Source organism: Scyliorhinus canicula, chromosome 9, assembly GCF_902713615.1.
Source record: "Scyliorhinus canicula chromosome 9, sScyCan1.1, whole genome shotgun sequence".
In the NCBI taxonomy this organism is placed as follows: domain Eukaryota; kingdom Metazoa; phylum Chordata; class Chondrichthyes; order Carcharhiniformes; family Scyliorhinidae; genus Scyliorhinus; species Scyliorhinus canicula.
Genome location: NC_052154.1, coordinates 131195417 through 131213698, shown reverse-complemented (window position 1 = coordinate 131213698; position 18282 = coordinate 131195417). Strand labels below are relative to the sequence as shown.

General features: G+C 50.3%; 1 protein-coding gene across 1 annotated transcript in view; it reads right to left on the bottom strand.

The window, feature by feature from the left end:
- LOC119971692 (cytochrome c oxidase subunit 6A, mitochondrial-like) overlaps window positions 1–18282 on the bottom strand; it is a 72496-nt gene that overhangs the window by 15542 nt on the left and 38672 nt on the right. Inside the window, exon 2 of the mRNA XM_038807594.1 lies at window positions 1697–1830. Within this exon, the coding sequence (XP_038663522.1) occupies window positions 1697–1830 (134 nt within the window). The remainder of the gene's footprint in view (window positions 1–1696; window positions 1831–18282) is intronic.

Genomic DNA, 18282 nt, shown 5'->3' with positions numbered 1-18282 from the left:
TAAGAACACTATTTACAACAAAAGAACAAAGAAAAGTACAGCACAGGAACAGGCCCTTCGGCCCTCCAAGTCTGTGCCGACCATACTGTCCTTCTAAACTAAAATCTTCTACACTTCATGAGACTTCATGGGGGTCAGAGTCAATGTTTAGGACTTGCAGGGCAACTCACTCCCAAGTGTATATATATCACTGTGTCGCCACCTCTGCTGGGTCTACCTTGGTGGTGAGACAGGACATACCCAGACATTGTGATAGTGGTGACTGGGACATTGTCCGTAAGGTATGATTCAGTGAGCATGACTGTGTCAGGCTGTTGCTTGACTAGTCTGTGAGACAGCTCTCCCAACTTTGAGACAAGCCCCCAAATCTTAGTAAGGAAGACTTTGCAAGGTCGACAGGGCTAGGTTTGCCGTTGTCATTTTCGGTGCCTTGCTCAGTGCCAAAAGATCCGTCTGGTTTCATTCCTTTCTTGTATTTTTGTAGCGGTTAAATATAACTTGGTGGCTTGCTCGGCCACTTAAGAGGGCATTTAAGAGTCAACCACATTGCCGTTGGTCTGGAGTCACATGTAGGCCAGGCCAGGTAAGGTTGGCAGATTTCCATAAAGGGCATTCGTCTTGACATGGGAAAGGCTGAAACAACTTAGTTGAAGCAGCTATTTTAAGACATTAAGCCACAGTCTGACGGGCTCCAAATCTGTTTTATAAAGCAAGTATTATTCTATGCCCTGCTAATTTTAAGATGGATTAAGAGTTGTATTTTTTTTTCTTGTTCATTAATGGAAAATTGTATAGTTGTGTTAAGGGGTAATTGTAAGCTGTTCTTTTGGATAGTGAAGTTAAAAGTTTAATATTGTATTCATAATAAAGTTTTATTTGAAAAATACCAAACACTATTTTTTCATGCAATCACTCCTGGAATAAATCATTCTTCCTGCACAGTCTTAAAATAAACTTAAATATTGGGGTTTAGATCCAGTATATTAGCCATTGTTGGGATCTGGTCTGGGATGGTTATACTTTGGTCTCAGTTTCTATTTAGTTTACTATTCTATGAACACGCCTGAGATAAACAATTTTAAAGATGCAGGACAAATGTGAATTGTTGTAATACATAGAACATAAAGTGCAGAAGGAGGCCATTCAACCCATCGAGTCTGCACCGACCCACTTAAGCCCTCACTTCCACCCTATCCCCGTAACCCAATAACCCCTCCTAACCTTTTTGATCACTAAGGGCAATTTATCATGGCCAATCCACCCAACCTGCACATCTTTGGACTATGTGAGGAAACCGGAGCACCCGGAGGAAACCCACGCAGACACGCGAGAACGTGCAGACTCCGCACAGACAGTAACCCAGCCGGGAATCTAGGTGCACCTGGCAGCACTTAAGGTTGCAGTTGCTTAGACTGGTCACAGCATGATATTTCAACCTGTGTGGTGTGGACATGGAAAATGCATACAGTATAGAACTTATGGCTTGTTATGCCTGGCATGATTTTTTGTTTTACAATTGTTTTCTCTCTTTCTGAAGGCATTCAGTCTTGCTGAAGTATAATACCATGAATGCCAGCCACCCTTTGCTAGAATGCAAAGCCCTTTTATGTTTGTGCTGCCAGATTTTGTTACAATTAGAACATTCTCGTAATGTTTATTGGAATATCTTTTACAGATCATTTAATTAGTCTTGTACCTTATTGCGGATGCGGAGATGGTCAAATGGCACAAATTCAGGAGGTTCATGGGCATTGCCTAGAAAAACATTCACCATGCAAACAGCAACTGCAGGTAAAGCAACGACAAAACTCATTATTTTCCACAGACGCCCTGAAAAACAAAGAAACCATCAGATGTAGGCCAAAGAGAATACATGTGCACAGAGTAACCAGCTAAAAGCATTCAGAATTAAAAATATTTTAAAAATTAGAAAATGTTATTAAAGACATTATAGCATGGCACTTAAAAAAATTCATGGTAATCAGGCAGAGTCAGCATGGTTTGTGAAAGGGAAATCATATTTAACCAATTTACTGGAGTTCTTTGAAGAAGTAACATGTGTTTTGGCTAAAGGATGAAAGGCAGACAATTTGTGTGCAGGTACAGCAAGTAATTAGGAAAGCAAACAGAATATTATCGTTTATTGCAAGGGCAAATTAATACAAAAGTGGGGAGGTTATGCTTCATTTAAACAGGGCATTGGTGAGATCACACCTGAACTACTATGTCCAGTATTGGTCTCTTTATTTAAGGAGAGTGAGATCACATTTCGAGTACTGTGTACAGTATTGGTCACGTTATATGAGGAAGGATGTAAAGTGTTGGAAGCAATTCAGAGAAGGTACTAGACTCACACCTAGAATGGGCTGGTTGTCTTATGAGAAAACGTTGAACAGGCTATGCTTGAGTTTAAAAGCGTAAGAGAAGACTTGACTGAAGCACAAAATCCCGAGGGGTTTTGACAGGGTGGTTGTGGAAAGGATGTGGGAGAATCTAGAATTAGGGATCGCAGTTGAACATGCCCTCCCCAGCAACCCCACTACCTCAACCAGCGCCCGGGACCCTTCCAGACATGACCCCGGAAATGTAACCAGCGCCCTGGACCCCGCCAGCACCCCGGCCCCCGCCAGACACAATCACCTACTTTCCACAAGAAGACTTCCCCCATCGGATCCCAGGACCATCTAGCCGCAGCCGCAGACCAAGGAAGCGAGGGAAACATGGCGGTCTCCGAGTGAGACTGAAGCAACGTGGTTTCAAGACTCCTCTCCCCAGCATACTCCTGGCAAACGTACAAGCGATCGAAAACAAGCCGGATAAATTTAACGCCAGACTTATCTCTCAGTGGGAAGAAAGAGACTGCTGCGTGCTCTGTTTCACAGAGACATGGCTCACCCCCACCTCACCGGACTGTGCCATACAATCTGAAGGTTTCTTAATTCATCGGGCGGACCGCACCGCATCATCAGGCAAAGCGAAGGGTGGAGGGGTTTGCCTCCTCATCAACTCTTCCTGGTGCTTGGATGTGACGACCCTGGCGACCTACTGCTCCACGGACCTGGAATACCTGACCGTGAAGTGCCGCCCATACTATCTTCCACTTGAGTTCACTTCAGCCATTACCACAGTTTTGTCTAAATCCCACCCCAGGCAGAAGTGAAGAAGGCGCTGGACGAACTGTACACAGTTCTAAACAACTATGAAACAGAACACCCGGAGGCCTCGTTCATCATGGCCAGGGACTTCAACAAGGCCAACCTCAAAAGTGTACTGTCAAAATTCCACCAGTCCATCTCCTGTCCCACCAGGGGTGACAAAACTCTTGACCACTACTACTCAAAACTCAAGGGCGCTTACCATTCCATCCCCTGACCGCACTTTGGAAAATCAGACCATAAGACTGTTCCTTCTCCCGGCAAACAAGCAGAAACTCAAGCAGGAGAATCCAGATAAGAAGGTCGTGCAGTGCTGGTCCGAGGAAACAACAGCTCCTCCACGACTGCTTAGAGACAGTGAACTAGTCCATATTTAAGAACTCAGCGACCAACTTAAATGAGTATGTCACCACTGTCACAGACTTCATCGGCAAATGTGTGGCCGACTGCGTGCCAAAGAAAGCAGTACGTACATTCCCTAACCGGAGACCATAGCTCAATCACAAGATAGACTCCCTACTGAAGGACATGTCTGAGGCATTCAAGTCAAGCAACCCTGACCTATACAAGAAATCCAGGTACAACCTCCGCAAAGCCATCCGAGATGCCAGGAGAGAATATCAGACCAAGCTAGAGTCACAGACTAATGTTACAGACTCTCGGCGGTTGTGGCAAGGCCTAAACAACATAACGGGCTCCAAAGCAAAGCCGAGTAGTATCTCCAGCAGCAGCGCACCCTTCCCCGATGAACTCAATGCATTCATGCTCAGTTTGAGCAGGAAACTGTCGAGTGCCCCAGCAGCCCAGAACACACCCATACCCACCATCACAGCTTCCGAAGTCAGATCGGCCTTTCTGAAAGTGAACCCTCAGAAGGCGACGGGTCCGGACGGGATCCCTGGCCGTGTACACAGAGCCTACGCGGACCAGCTGGCAGATGTGTTCGCAGACATCTTTAACCTGTCCCTACTCCGCTCCGAGGTCCCCACCTGCTTCAAGAGGACCACCATCATACCGGTGCCAAAGAAGAACCAGGCAATGTGCCTCAATGACTACCGCCCGGTGGACCCGACTTCAGTCGTAATGAAGTGCTTCTAGACGTTGGTCATGAAGCGCAGAACTCCTTGATCCACTGCAATTCGCATACCGCCACAACCGGTCCACAGCAGACGCCATCTCCTTGGCCTTACACTCATCCCTAGAGCATCTCGACAACTAGGACTCCTACATCAGACTCTTGTTTATTGACTACAGCTCTGCCTTCAACACCATAATCCCAGCCAAGCTCATATTAAAGCTCCAAAGCCTAGGACTTGGCTCCTCACTCTGCAACTGATTCCTTGACTTTCTTTTTTTTTTTTAAATCATTTTATTGACTTTTCTCATATTTATAAACAGTTGTTGTGTATATGCATTACATTTTTCTTGCCCGTGCTAATTTACTTTATTTTACAGAGAGGTTTGTTTTGTCCTTCATTTAACTAACTCTACGTACATTTTGTTGCCCTCTGGATCGGTCTATGATCCCTCCCCTTCCTCCCTCCTCCATTGGCTTCAGCACTCTTCTTCTCTTGTGGTTTCCCCATCTTCCTTCCCCCCCCCCCCCCCCCCCCCCCCCCCCCGGGGTTGCGCAGTCCTTTGGTTCCACATTTTTTTCCCCCTTAGATTACTCCTCGTTGCTGGCGTCAAACCGGTTTTGGTACAGGCCAACAAACTGCCCCCAAGTATCCAAGAAGCCTTCCTCTGACCCTCGGATGGCGCACTTGATCTTCTCCAGGTGGAGAAACTCCGAGAGGTCAACGAGCAAGTCTGCAGCTTTGGGTGGTGCTGCCGATCGCCAGCCGAGTAGGATTCTCCGGCATGCAATTAGGGAAGCGAAAGCAAGGGCGTTGGCCCCCTTCCCCATGTGAAACTCTGGCTGCTCCGATACCCCGAAGTTTGCCACTATTGGGCATGGCTTCACCCTCACCCCCACAAACATGGACATTGCCTCGGAGAAGGTGTCTAGAACCCAGCAAGCTTGGGGCAAGCTCAAAACATGTGGGTGTCGTTGGACGGGCCCCTCTGGCACCGCTCACATTTGTCCTCCACCTCCTGGAAAACTCTGCTCATTCAGGTTCTGGTCAGGTACTCTCTGTGCACCACTTTGAGCTGCATTAGGCTTAGCCTTGCGCAAGAAGAGGTGGAGTTCACCTTGCTCAGTACTTCTCTCCAGAGTCCCCATTTTACCTCCCCAGTTCGTCCTCCCATTTTTGTCTGGTCTCGTCTCGTGGTGTTCGAGCTCTGGCCAGTAGCTGTCCGTATATTTTCCCACATAGCTCCTCCTTCTCGCTGCTGTGACTATCAGGTCCTCTAGTAGTGTGTTTTCTGAGGCCCCGGGGTACCCTACTGTCTCTTTGCAGAGGAAGTGTTTTATTTGGAGGTGTCTCAATTCCTGTCCTTTTGCTAGTTTCCACTTCCTCGTCAGTTCGTCCAGTGTCGTCAGTCTGCGTCCTAGGTAGAAGTCCCCAACCATCAGTGTGCCCCCGTCCTGCTTCCATTATTTGAAGGTGGTATCTAGCATGGCTGAGAGGAATCTGTGATTGCCGCAGATGGGGGCCATGGGGAACATTTTGGTTATCCCGAAGTGCTGTCTCAGCTGGGTCCACGTTCACAGCGTGGCCGCTACCACTGGGCTCATTGTGTATCTTGCTGAGAATGATAGGAGTGCTGCTGTAGCCAGGGCCTGGAGGGTTGTTCATTTTCAAGATGCCTCCTCCATTTGTACCCAATCTATGTTGGGTTCTTGTACCCATCCCCATACTTTTGCTGCCGTTGTTGCCCAGTGGTAGTATTATAGGTTCGGCAAAGCCAGGCCCCTTTGACTTTTCCTTTTTGCAGCGTAGGTTTGGGAATTCTCAGGTTCTCCCCCCCACACACACACACACACACACACACACACACAAACGTCATGTTTAGACTGTCTACGTTTTGAAAAAAGGCCTTAGGGATGAAGATCGGGATGGATCTAAAAAGGAAGAGGAACCATGGCAGTACGTTCATCTTGATCGTTGGCATTCTCCCCGCCAGGGAAAGTGGGAGTGAGCCCCACTGTTGAAGGTCTTTCTCTTACTTCCTTCACCAGGCTGGTCAGGTTCCACTTGTGGATCTGTGTCCAGTCCCTGGCTAGTTGGATCCCCAGGTATCGGAATCTGTTCTGGGCCGTTTTAAACGGGAGCCCCTTCAGCTCTGTCCCTCCCCCTTTTGGGTTCACTGGGAATGCCTCGCTTTTGTCCAGGTTAAGTTTATTTCGCATCCACGTTCAGCTGTGAAATGGGTCTGTATGATCCACATTCCGTCAAGTCTTTATCTTTTTTGGGTATCAGTGAGATTATGGCCTGTGCTAGCGTGGGGGGCAGGCTGCCCCCTGCCAGTGAGTCCGCAAACATGTCCCTTAGGTGTGGGGCCAGGACTGGTGCAAATGTTTTGTAGAAGTCCGCTGGGAACCCGTCGGGTCCCGGTGCCTTCCCTGCCTGCATGGAGCTGATGCTCTCCATGATTTCTCCCAGGACTATTGGTGCTTCCAGCTCCCCAGTCTGTCTTCCTCTACCACTGGCAGTTCCAGTCCATCTAGGAACGGTATCATTCCCGTATCTCCATTGGGGGGCTCGGAGGTGTACAGTCCCTGGCAGAAGGTCTCAAATGCCCGATTGACCTCCTTTAGCTCTGTTACCAGTCTGCCTCTGCTATCCTTAACCTGCGCCTTTTCCCTTGTGGCTGCCTGCTTTCTTAGCTGGTGAGCCAATAGGCGGCCAGCCTTGCCTCCGTGTTCGTAGAAAGCCCCCCCCCCCCCCCCCCCGTGTTTGGTGGAGTTGGTACACTGCTTTCCAAGTGGATAGCAGGTTAAAGTCCATTTGCAGCTTTTTCCTCTCCGCCCGCAGCCCTACGGTCAGGGCCTCGGAGTATTTTCTATCGGCTTCCAGAATGGAATCCATTAGCTGTTGCCCTGCCACTCTTTCTTCCCTGTCTCTGCTTGCCTTGGAGGCTATGCTCTCTTCCTCTGATCACGGCCTTCAGTGCCTCCTAAAACGTGGAGGGTGAGACCTCCCCATTTTGGTTGTTACTAACTGTGGTAGTATGACTAGGGGTATTACGGTACCTGGAAGTGTGAGCTGCCATTGGTGCAGAGGACTCGTTGCCCAATGGCCCAAGTATGTCATGTGCCTCAGCCGATTGTCTGAGAGATAGGTAGCTCCGCCTACGAAGCGGGGTATAAGAACCCGTGTTCCCCGGCAGTCTGCCATTCTTCTGTACGTCTGCTGCTGGGTCCACTTCTTGTGTATTAAAGCCTATTGTTCGGACTTTATCTACGATTCGTGTCCATTGATTGTGCATCACTAATGTAATCGCCTACGGCCCGTGACATTTTCTGGCAGAAGGCCTTGTTGACCCGGAGGTCCGTGTCCAGCCTCTACGTGGCGCGCTGGTACCGGCCGGCCTGTCTCCAACCTCACATCCATATAGTGTGGAGGGTGGTCGGAGATAACAATCGCGCAGTAGCCCGTTCCCGTGATCCCTGGAAGCACTGATTTCCCTACTGCATAGAAGTCGATACGGGTGTATACCGTGTGCACGTGCGAAAAGAACGAGAACTCCTTTTCTCCAGGGTGCAGGAGCCTCCATGGGTCCACAACCCCCATCTGTTCCATGAAGGCTCCTAGCTCCCTAGCCATGCCAGACTTTTTCCCCGTTCTGGGTCAGTCAGTCAGTGGGTCCAGCACGGAGATAAAGTCCCCCCCCCATAATCAGTCGGTGTGTGTCAAGGTCGGGGATTTCCGCCGACCTTGACTTTTATCTTTATGAATTCTGTGTTGCCCCAGTTGGGAGCGTACACATTTACCAATACAACCAGTGCCCCTTCCAGGACACCGCTGACCATGACGTATTGTCCCCCTGGGTCAGTAACTGTCTTGGTTTCCGTAAACCTCATCCTTTTTCTAATTAATATTGCTACCCCCCATAGCCCTCGTACCGTAGCATGAATGGTACGTCTGTCCCACTCAGCCCTTCCTTACCAGCAGTCGGTCCTTCTCCACCAGCAGTCGGTCCTTATCCCTCAGGTGCATCTCTTGTAGGCATATTATGTCTGCTTTTAGGCCTCTTAGGTGGGCGAAGATTCTGGATCTTTTCACTGGGCCGTTGAGGTCCCTTATATTCCAGGTAACAATCCTGGTCTGGGGAGTTCCGACTCCCCCCTCCCCCCGGTCCTGTGGGAACCACCCATACTTACCTGGTGGACGCGCCCCTGCACTCTGGGGTTCCCTTCGCTAGGGGGCCATCCAAAATGGCCAGGGTCGCCGCTCTCAACATGGGGTCAGGCCCCAGCGCACCGAGGTTTCCCTTTGTCCAGGAAGCATCCAATGTGGCTACCAGATAGGTGTACGCTACTTGGGTGCGCCCCTGCACTCCGGGGTCTCCCTTCGCCCTCCCGAGTGGCTGCTTGCGGCGCCCTCTTGGTTCCTCACCCTGCTCCATCTCCGCAGAGGCCTATGTCTGTACTGCTTCACTATCTCACCCTTCTCTTTGCTTCTCTTTTGTTCTGCACTCTCCCCCAACTCCTCTCTCCCCATCCCCCTAGCCCCCATCCCTCTGTTTCCACCAGGTGCTCGCTCTCCCCCGAGATGCCCACCTTCCTTCCTGCCCTGCCGTGCTGGCCCTGCTCGCTAGTATTATTGCTCGTTCTGGGTGAGTGTGCTTTACACTCAATTTGGCTCTGTTTTATTCCTTAGCTCTAGAGTCGCCAGGTATCGTTAAGATACCGCCACAAGATTCAAGTTCAAACTAATAACTCAATACACCAGTTAGTAAGTTCAAACAAGACATGTTTATTATAATAGTTATCTACTAATTATGCATATAAAACTAAAAGACTAGGCTATTCCTACCACAAACAGGCCAATATTTATTTGGAATAAGGGAACTGCCGGATCAGGGAACAATGGCCTCTTGCTTTGTCCTGGATCCGCAGGCTTCCAGTTGGTGTGGAGTAAAGGGGTCAGGAGTGTCCGTAGCGTGCGTTGTATGACACTTACTTGATGGTGGCTGCTGACCAGGCCTCTCCTTCTCAAGGTCTTCTACTGCAAAAGGGTTCTGCTGGGAGGGTCAAGAAGAAAAAAATCAGTCCTGGGACCTGACTTTTATAGGTCCCAGGGGCTTTGCGTCCTTCTGGGCGGACCCTCTCTAAAACTGCAATCGATTGGGTCTCTTCCCAATCGATTGATTTGAATTTCCCTAATAACGGGGCTGTTCCTCGATCACCGGGCGGTTCCTTCCACCTTATTGGTGTCCTTTGTCTCAGACTCCACTGGCGCCGTGATGTCTGACCTATAGAATGTAGTGATTGAAGTTAACTGTTGTGTCCATTGTGCCTGGGAATCACCGTGAATCGCTCACTTAATATGCGCAGCTCGTTAGTTGCAATTCTGTCTGGTTTCTTTAGCTAGAATACAGGGGATTCTGCAAACTGCTTGTTTCTTTGCCAATGTCCATTATTCCCTGTAACCTTTGCGTTCTTCCATTTTGTGTGAGGAAGTGGCCAACCCAGGTGGCTACAGTATGGTGGCCCTCCTCCCAGTATTCGCAAAGTTCTGGACATGTTTAACCTTCCTCCTACTGTCCCTTGTGATGTGACCATCAATTCACAAGACACGTGATTGGAAGTGAACAGTGGTTTTAATAATCTTACAACAGAGCCTGCCTGCAATGAGATGAACTGGCAGCAGGCTCACGACAGCAGAGCTTTATACTTCCGGTTAGTGGGAGGAGGCATGGGCGGAGCCAAGGGTGGAGCCCAGTACAAACTCCTCATCTCCCCCTATGGGCAGAGCCGCACAACGGCTCTTATACATAGCCCACAAGGACACAATACATATACTGGAACACAGTGTGAATTATTAGGTTTATAATTCACCACATTCACCCCCTGTAAAAAAATCAAGTCCGGCGAGGGTGATGGGTCTACAAATTGAGCCGGTCCGGCGGCCGAGTCATCCTTTGCGATCGGCAAAACACCGGGGTTGCAGCCTCTTCAGGTGGCTGGGTGGTGGCGGTCGGTGAGGGTACGATGGTGGACTCCGGGGGTGATTAAGTCCGAGTTTCATACCCGACTGGTTCGACTGGCGACGGGGAGCGCCGGAAACCCATAGGCACGGGGGCGTGGAGCACGGGCCGTGAACTTGTAGGAGCGGGGGCGCAGGGCGCGGAGGGTTGTGCCGGATGTAGTGTGAGGGGTACCTCGGCGGTATTAGTGGTGGGATTGGATCCTGCAGGCGCCAGGTCCCGGAGGGAAACAGTGTCCTGACGGCCGTCAGGGTATTCGATGAAAGCGTATTGGGGTTGGAGTGGAGTAGGAGCACTCTTTCTACGAGTGGGTCAGTTTTGTGTGCCCGGACGTGCTTCCGGAGGAGAACCGGGCCTGGTGTCTTCAACCATGCTGGGAGCGAAACCCCCGTTGTAGTGCCCCTAGAAAAAACAAATAGCCGTTCGTGAGGGGTCTGGTTGGTGGTTGTACATAGGAGGGACCTAATAGCATGGAGCGCTTAGGGGAGGACCTTCTGCCAATGGGAGGTCGAGAGATTCCTGGACCGGAGGGTCAGTAGGACGGTCTTCAAGATCGTCGCGTGCTCCCTCTCCACCTGCCCGTTCCCCCGGGGTTGTAGCTGGTAGTCCTGCTCAAGGCGATGCCCTTGTCGAGCAGGTACTGACGCAGCTCGTCACTCATAAAGGACAAACCCGTCACTGTGTACGTAGCTGGGGAACCCGAACAGGGTGAAGATACTGTGCAGGGCTCTGATGACTGGGTGGGAGGTCATATCGGGGCACGGGATAGAAAAGGGGAAGCGGGAGAACTCGTCGATGACGTTCAGGAAGTACATGTTCCGATTGGTCGAGGGGAGTGGCCCTTTGAAATCGATACTCAGGCGTTCAAAGGGCCAGGATGCCTTTACAAGGTAGGCCATGTTGGTCTATAGAAGTGCGGTTTGCACTCCGCACAGATCGGGCAATCCCTGGTGATGGCTTTTACCTCCTCAGTGGAGAAAGGCAGATTTCGGGCTTTGATGTAGTGAGCGAGCCGGGTGACCCCCGGATGGCAGCGGTCATTGTGGATAGCTTTCAGGCGGTCGTCTTGCACGCTGGCGCACGTGCCGCGGGACAGGGCATCTGGGGGCTCGTTTTTCTTCCCCGGTCGATATATGATATCGTACTCGTAGGTGGAGAGTTCGATCCTCCACCATAGGATCGTATCATTTTTAATTTTGCCCCTTTGTGAGTTGTCAAACATGAAGGCAACCGATCTTTGGTCGGTGATGAGGGTGAACCTCCTACCTGCGAGGTAGTACCTCCAGTGTCGTATAGCTTCCACGATGGCTTGTGTTTCCTTTTCGACTGAGGAGTGTCGAAGTTCCGAAGCGGAGAGGGTTCGGGAGAAAAAGGCGACTGGTCTCCCTGCCTGATTTAATGTGGCTGCAAGAGCGACCTCTGAGGCATCGCTCTCCACCCGAAAGGGGACGGATTCATCCACCGCCCGCTTGGCCTCTTTGGCGATGTCCTCCTTGATGCAGGTGAAGGCCTGGCGAGCCTCATCTGACAGAGGAACGAGTGTGGCCTTAAATAGTGGGCGGGCTTTGTCCGCATACTGAGGGACCCACTGGGCATAATACAAGAAAAATCCCAGGCACCTTTTGAGGGCCCTGGGACAATGAGGCATACGGTCCGGGTGGGGGCCCAGGACTCCGTTTCCCACGACATAGCCGAGGATGGCTAGCCTGGTCGTGCGGAAAACGCATTTCTCCGTGTTATATGTGAGGTTGAGTTTCTGGGCAGTCTGCAGAAATCGATGGAGGTTAGCATCGTGGTCCTGCTGATCATGGCCGCAGATGGTGACGTTGTCCAAGTACGGAAACGTGGCCCGCAGCCCGTACTGGTCCACCATTCGGTCCATTGCTCGTTGGAACACCGAGACCCCATTCGTGACGCCAAAGGGAACCCAGAGGAAATGGAAGAGACGGCTATCTGCCTCGAACGCCGTGTAGTGGCGGTCCTCCAGGGTGGATTGGGAGCTGGTGGCATGCAGACTTCAGATCCACCGTGGAGAAAATACGATACTGGGCGATCTGATTCACCATGTCTGCAATCCTGGGGAGGGGGTACACATCAAGGAGCGTGAACCGATTAATGGTCTAGCTATAGTCCATTACCATTCGGAATTTTTCCCCGGTCTTGACGACTACCACCTGAGCTCTCCAGGGGCTATTACTGGCCTCTATGATCCCCTCACGTAGGAGCCTATGGACTTCGATTCTGATAAACACAGTCCTGCAGGCTGTACCACCGGCTGCGAGTGGCTACGGGTTTGCAGTCCGGAGTGAGATTGGCAATGAGTGGAGGGGGGTCGATTTTTAGCGTCACTAGACTGCACATAGTGAGTGGAGATAGGGGCCTGCCGAAGCTGAGTGTGAGGCTTTTGAGATTGCACTGGAAGTCGAGTCCCAGTAAGAGTGGGGCGCAGAGTTCGGGGAGTATGTATAGCTGGAAGTTCGAGTAGCTGGTGCCCTGAATCATTAGGGTCGCGACGGTGGGCCCTTGGAGGTGAACAGAGTGTGAGCCCGAAGCGAGGGAGATAGTTTGCCGTGCATGGAAGATAGGGAGCGAACAGTGTCTTACCAGATCTGGGTGCTCCCGGAGTCGAAGAGGCACGGTGTACTGTAGACGTTGATTTTAACGGTCATCATCGAGTTGCGGAGGTGTTTCGGATGCGACTGGTCCAACGTGACCGCGCTGAGTTGCGGGTAGTCGGCGGCTCGATCAGCTGTGCTGGAGTGGCCCCGTGGTGACTGTCCACTGAGGTCGTAGTCTTTGAGGTGAGTTTCAGTGTTTGAAGAGGGTGGATCCCAAGATGGCCGCCCCCGTGGCTCGCACGTGGCGGGCAGCGAGGAAGATGGCGTCCAAGATCGCGGCCCCCATGAGTCGCACGTGGCTGGCCGCGTGGAGGAGGGTTGCCAAGATGGTGGCCCCCATGAGTCGCACGTGTCGGGTGGGGGCGGAGTCGGCATACAGGCCGCAGCAATTTGGGGCCTGCAGGACTGCGAGTTTTGGAAGCGAGTGCTCTGGGCTGCGGGAGAGTTTCGAGAGGGGGATTTCTTCGCCAGGCAGACCCAGGCATAGTGTCCTTTGCGACCGCAACTGCTGCAGGTCGCGTTGCGGGCCGGGCAGAGCTGCCATGGGTGTTGGGGCTTCCCACAAAAATGGCACACTGGGGCTGCGTAGTGGGCGGGTGGCCGCGCGGCGCAGGCCTGGGGCAGTCGCTGGTCGGGGGCCCAGGATGGGGTTGCTTGGTCCGCGGGGAATGAGGTGAGGCTGCGGAACGAGACCTCCATGGTTGTAGCTAACTCTACAGTGTCCTCCAAGTTCTGGGCCCCTTTTTCAAGCAACCCCTGGCGCACATAGTTTGACCTGAGCCCTGCCACGTACACATCTCGGACAGCGAGCTCCATATGCTGGGCGGCTGATACAGCTTGATAATTGCAGTCCCGAGCTAAGGCTTTTAAATCGTGCAGGAATTCGTCCAGCGACTCCGCGGGGCGCTGATGGCGGGTCGTAAAAATGTGGCGCGCGTAGACCTCGTTGATGTGCCTCACGTACATTCGATCGAGCATGGGCAGGGCCTCCGTATACGAGGTAGTACAGTTGAGTGGAGATACGGTGGCTCACCCTTGCGTGCAGTAGACTGAGTTTCAGCTCCTCCGTAGTTTCTTAAGTGCTTGATTCAGCCAGGTAGGCCTTGAAACATCTGAGCCAGTGTAGAAAGATTTCTTTCGCCTCTGCAGCCTGCGTGTCGAGTTCTAGTCGATCAGGTTTGAGGGCTGATTCCATAGTAATTTTCTTCCAGTTTCCTAAGATTATTAAATTGATGTGACCATCAATTCACAAGACACGTGATTGGAAGTGAACAGTGGTTTTAATAATCTTACAACAGAGCCTGCCTGTGATGAGATGAACTGGCAGCAGGCTCACGACTGCAGAGCTATATACTTCCGGTTAGTGGGAGGAGCCATGGGCAGAGCCACGGGTGGAGCCCAGTACAAACTCCTCATCTCCCCCTATGGGCAGAGCCGCGCAACGGCTCGTATACCGAGCCCACAAGAACACAATACATGTACTGGAACACAGTGTGAATTAGTAGGTTAATAATTCACCACACGTTGTCTCACCCTCCAGTCTGATTTCCTTACTGTCATTTTCCTCGCTCCACTCCTCCTACATTGCATTGAGAGAGACAAGCTCTGAAACAAGGCAGCACAGTCCCGCGCAAGACATAAAACACATGTGCACAGTTCATGATCCCATTGTCCTTGTTTGCGGTCTGTCCTCCGATCTTTGTTCCAGTTTTCCCTTCCTCATTAACGAACCCGTCAGCCGCCGTTGGGTTGTTAAAATACAGCTCTTTCCCCTGAAATGCTACCCAGAGTTTGGCCAGGAATAACATCCCAAATTTCACCTTGATTTTGTGTAGTGCTGATTTCGCCTTGTTGAACTCAGCCCTTCTTTTGGTCAGGTCCGCCCCAGTGAGCTGATACACCCTTATGTTCTTCCCTTCCCACGTGCTCGGTCTCGTTTGCCGGGCCCACTTTAGGATTTTCTCCCGGTCTTGGAACCGGTACAGCCTTGCAATAATCGCTCTGGGCTGCTCCCCGGCTTTGGGCTTAGGTCGGAGCGACGTGTGCATCCTGTCTATTTCTAAGGGGTTTGGGAATACCCCCTTTCCCACTAGCTTGCCCATCATTTGGATGATGTAGCCTGTTGGGTCTCTGGCTCTATCTGCTCTGGCAGACCCACTATTCTAATGTTCTGCCATCTGGACGTATTTTCCTGGTCCTCCACTTTCCCTCTTAGGCTACCCTGGGCCATTACTAACCTTTTCACCTGGTTTTCTCGGGCTATCCCCCTGTCACTCTGGCCCGTGGCACTCTTCAACTTCAGAATTGTTTTTTCCTGTGCCTCCACTTTCCTTTCCAGGCCTTCGGTGGTCTGCCGCATTTTGTACGTCATCTCCCCCAGCGCCTCCTTCATCATTGCGTGGAGTTCCGACCAGAGCGCCTCCTTTATGCTGGTCTCTGCGTCCTGCTCCGCTGTTTGGTCCGCCATCCTTTTCCCTTTCAGGCTCACCCGAAACTCTGTCTCGTCTTGTGGGGCCGCTGCTCCTGCGCTTTTCCCTCGCTGCTGCTTGCGTCTCACCGACCCTTCCGCTTTAGTGTTTTTCTTGCCTCCAGCTATCTATCTCTCTCTCTCTTTCCACGCTGCTGTTCCTTACCCTGGGGTTGCTCTCCCTTCCCCTTCTCCTCTGCTCTCGCTGGGTCTGTCTCAGGCTTCGGGTTTCTTTTTATCTGTTGGAGGGGTGGGGGTTATAGTTGGTTCCCTTCCTCTCTTTTCTTCTTTTTTCTTCCCCCTTCTCCTCTTTTCCCTTCCCTCTCACTGGGTCGTGTGGGGGGGGGGTCGCAAGAGACGTTTTCTGGTCCTAACAGGGTCCCTCTTTATCTCGCCGCTCACCACATGGTCGCTACTATTACGAGGGGGGGGGGGTCTCTCTCTCTTGGTCGCTGGCTCCGCTCCCGAGCACTTACATCTCTAGCTTTGCGGGGGTCGCCGCTCCTCTTCTGCCGCTGCACTCTCCTGCTGTGCGGGGGGGGGGGCCTCAGTCGGGCAACTTCTTAGGTTGACGTTCCGTTCAGGGAACGGGAAGCAACTCAGAAGCCCCTTAACCCGTGACCGCTCTCCTCCCCCGCTGGAAGTCAAATCCAATCTTTGGCTTTCTGACTCAAAGACCACAATCAGTTGGAATAAACAACAACACCTCCTCCACAATAGTCCTCAATATCTGGGCCCCGCAAGGCTTCGTACTTAGCCCCCTACTCTACTCCCTGTACACACATGACTGCGTGGCAAAATTTGGTTCCAACTCTAACTACACGTTTGCTGACGATACGGCCATAGTGGGCTGTATCTTGAATAACGACGAGTCAGAATACAGGAGGGAGATAGAGAATCTAGTGGAGTGGTGCAGCGACAACAATCTATCCCTCAATGCCAGCAAAACTAAAGAGCTAGTCATTGACTTCAGGAAGCAAAGTACTGTACACACCGCTGACAGCATCAATGGTGCCGAGGTGGAGATGGTTAGCAGCTTCAAATTCCTTGGGGTACACATCTCCAAAATCTGTCCTGGTCCATCCACGTCGACGCTACCACCAAGAAAGCACAACAGCACCTATACTTCCTCAGGAAACTAAACAAATTTGGCATGTTCACATTAACTCTTCCCAACTTTTACAGATGCACCATAGAAAGTATCCTATCTGGTTGCACGACAGCCTGTATGGCAACTGCTCGGCTCAAGACCGCAAGAAACCTCAGAGAGTCGTGAACACCGCCCAATCCATCACACGAACCTGCCTCCCATTCATCGACTCCCATCTACACCTCCCGCTGCCTGGGAAAAGCGGGCAGCATAATCAAAGACCCCTCCCACCCAGCTTACTCACTCTTCCATTGGGTAGGAGATACAAAAGTCTGAGAACATGCTTTTCCCACGCTGTTACCAGACTCCTAAATGACCCTCTTATGGACTGACCTGATTAACACTACACCGATGTATGCTTCCCCCGATGCCAGTGTTATATAGTTACATTGTGTACCTTGTGTTGCCCTATTATGTATTTTCCTTTATTTTATTTTCATGTACTTAATGATCTGTTGAGCTGCTCGCAGAAAAATACTTTTCACTGTACCTCATACATGTTACAATAACCAAAATCCAATCCAATATAAGGGGCCGTCCAATTAAGACAGGGATAAAGATAATTCTTTTCTCTCAGAGAATCATGACCTCTTTGGAACTGTCTTCCTCAATGTCGGTAAAGAAGAGTCTTTGAATATTTTTAAGGCAGATGTAGATATGTTCTTATGATTAAGGGTTATGGTGTTCGGGCCGGAAAGTGGAGCTGAGTCCACAAAAGATCAGCCATGATCTAATTGAATGGCGGAGCAGGCTCGAGGGGCCAGATGGCCTACTCCTGCTCCTAGTTCTTATGTTCTTATTCTTATGATTCTTGGTAAGCAAGGAGGTAAAAGGCTATATTGGGGATAAGCAGAAATGTGGAGTTGAGGTTACAATTATTGAATGGTCCAGTTTGAGGAGCTGAGTGGCCCACTCCCACTCCTAATTTGTATGTTTGGAGAAAACCTATTGCTACATAAAATTATTATATACTGTATGCTTGCTGTTTATTTTCAGCATACAAATACAGAACTAAGATACATTCACTTCAAGCCCATGCAGTTGGGAATCTGCTTTGTAAACTTAATTTATTTTAAAAACAAAAAATAATTCAAGCTGTTTGCCATAAAAGTTTGTCATCTGTTTTAATCAATTGCTAAAAATCTTAAAATAATCCGTGCTCAATTGAATTTATTTGCAAATAAAGATCTGACTTCCAACACTCCAAGTGATACAAGTATCCAACATGATTCACATTTGCATCACTGCACAAATGCAATTCGTATGGAGGGCATCATGTCGCTTTAATACAGTCACAATAGGTGGTTGGGAATGGGCTCCGAATAGTTGATGGGAAGCACTTTCAACTGTGACCAGAGATGAATGGAAAGTACAGTTATTTACATTGAAAGCGATAACCAGCGTAAGTGTTGATCATAAAATCACTTTTTTTTAAATGTATAAGCTAAACTTTTAAATTTAAGTCAGTGACTATTTGCTATTAACTTTTATTCAATTATACTTAACATGAAAAGTGGTACTTCACCCATGTGGACATCTCACTGTCTTTGAACAAATGCTTTCTGTGGTATACCATTCCAATCTGGCGACCAAGAGATTTTCACTATAACTTAATTGCAGTGTTAATGTAAGCCTACTTGTGACACTAATAAAGATTATTATTATTGAACTTGATGATAAACCATGATCATAATGAATGGCGAAGCAGGCTCGAAGGGCCAAATGGCCTCCTCGTGCTGCTATTTTCTATCTATTCTTCTATGTTACGGAATGGAAGTCAAAACCTTAGAAGAG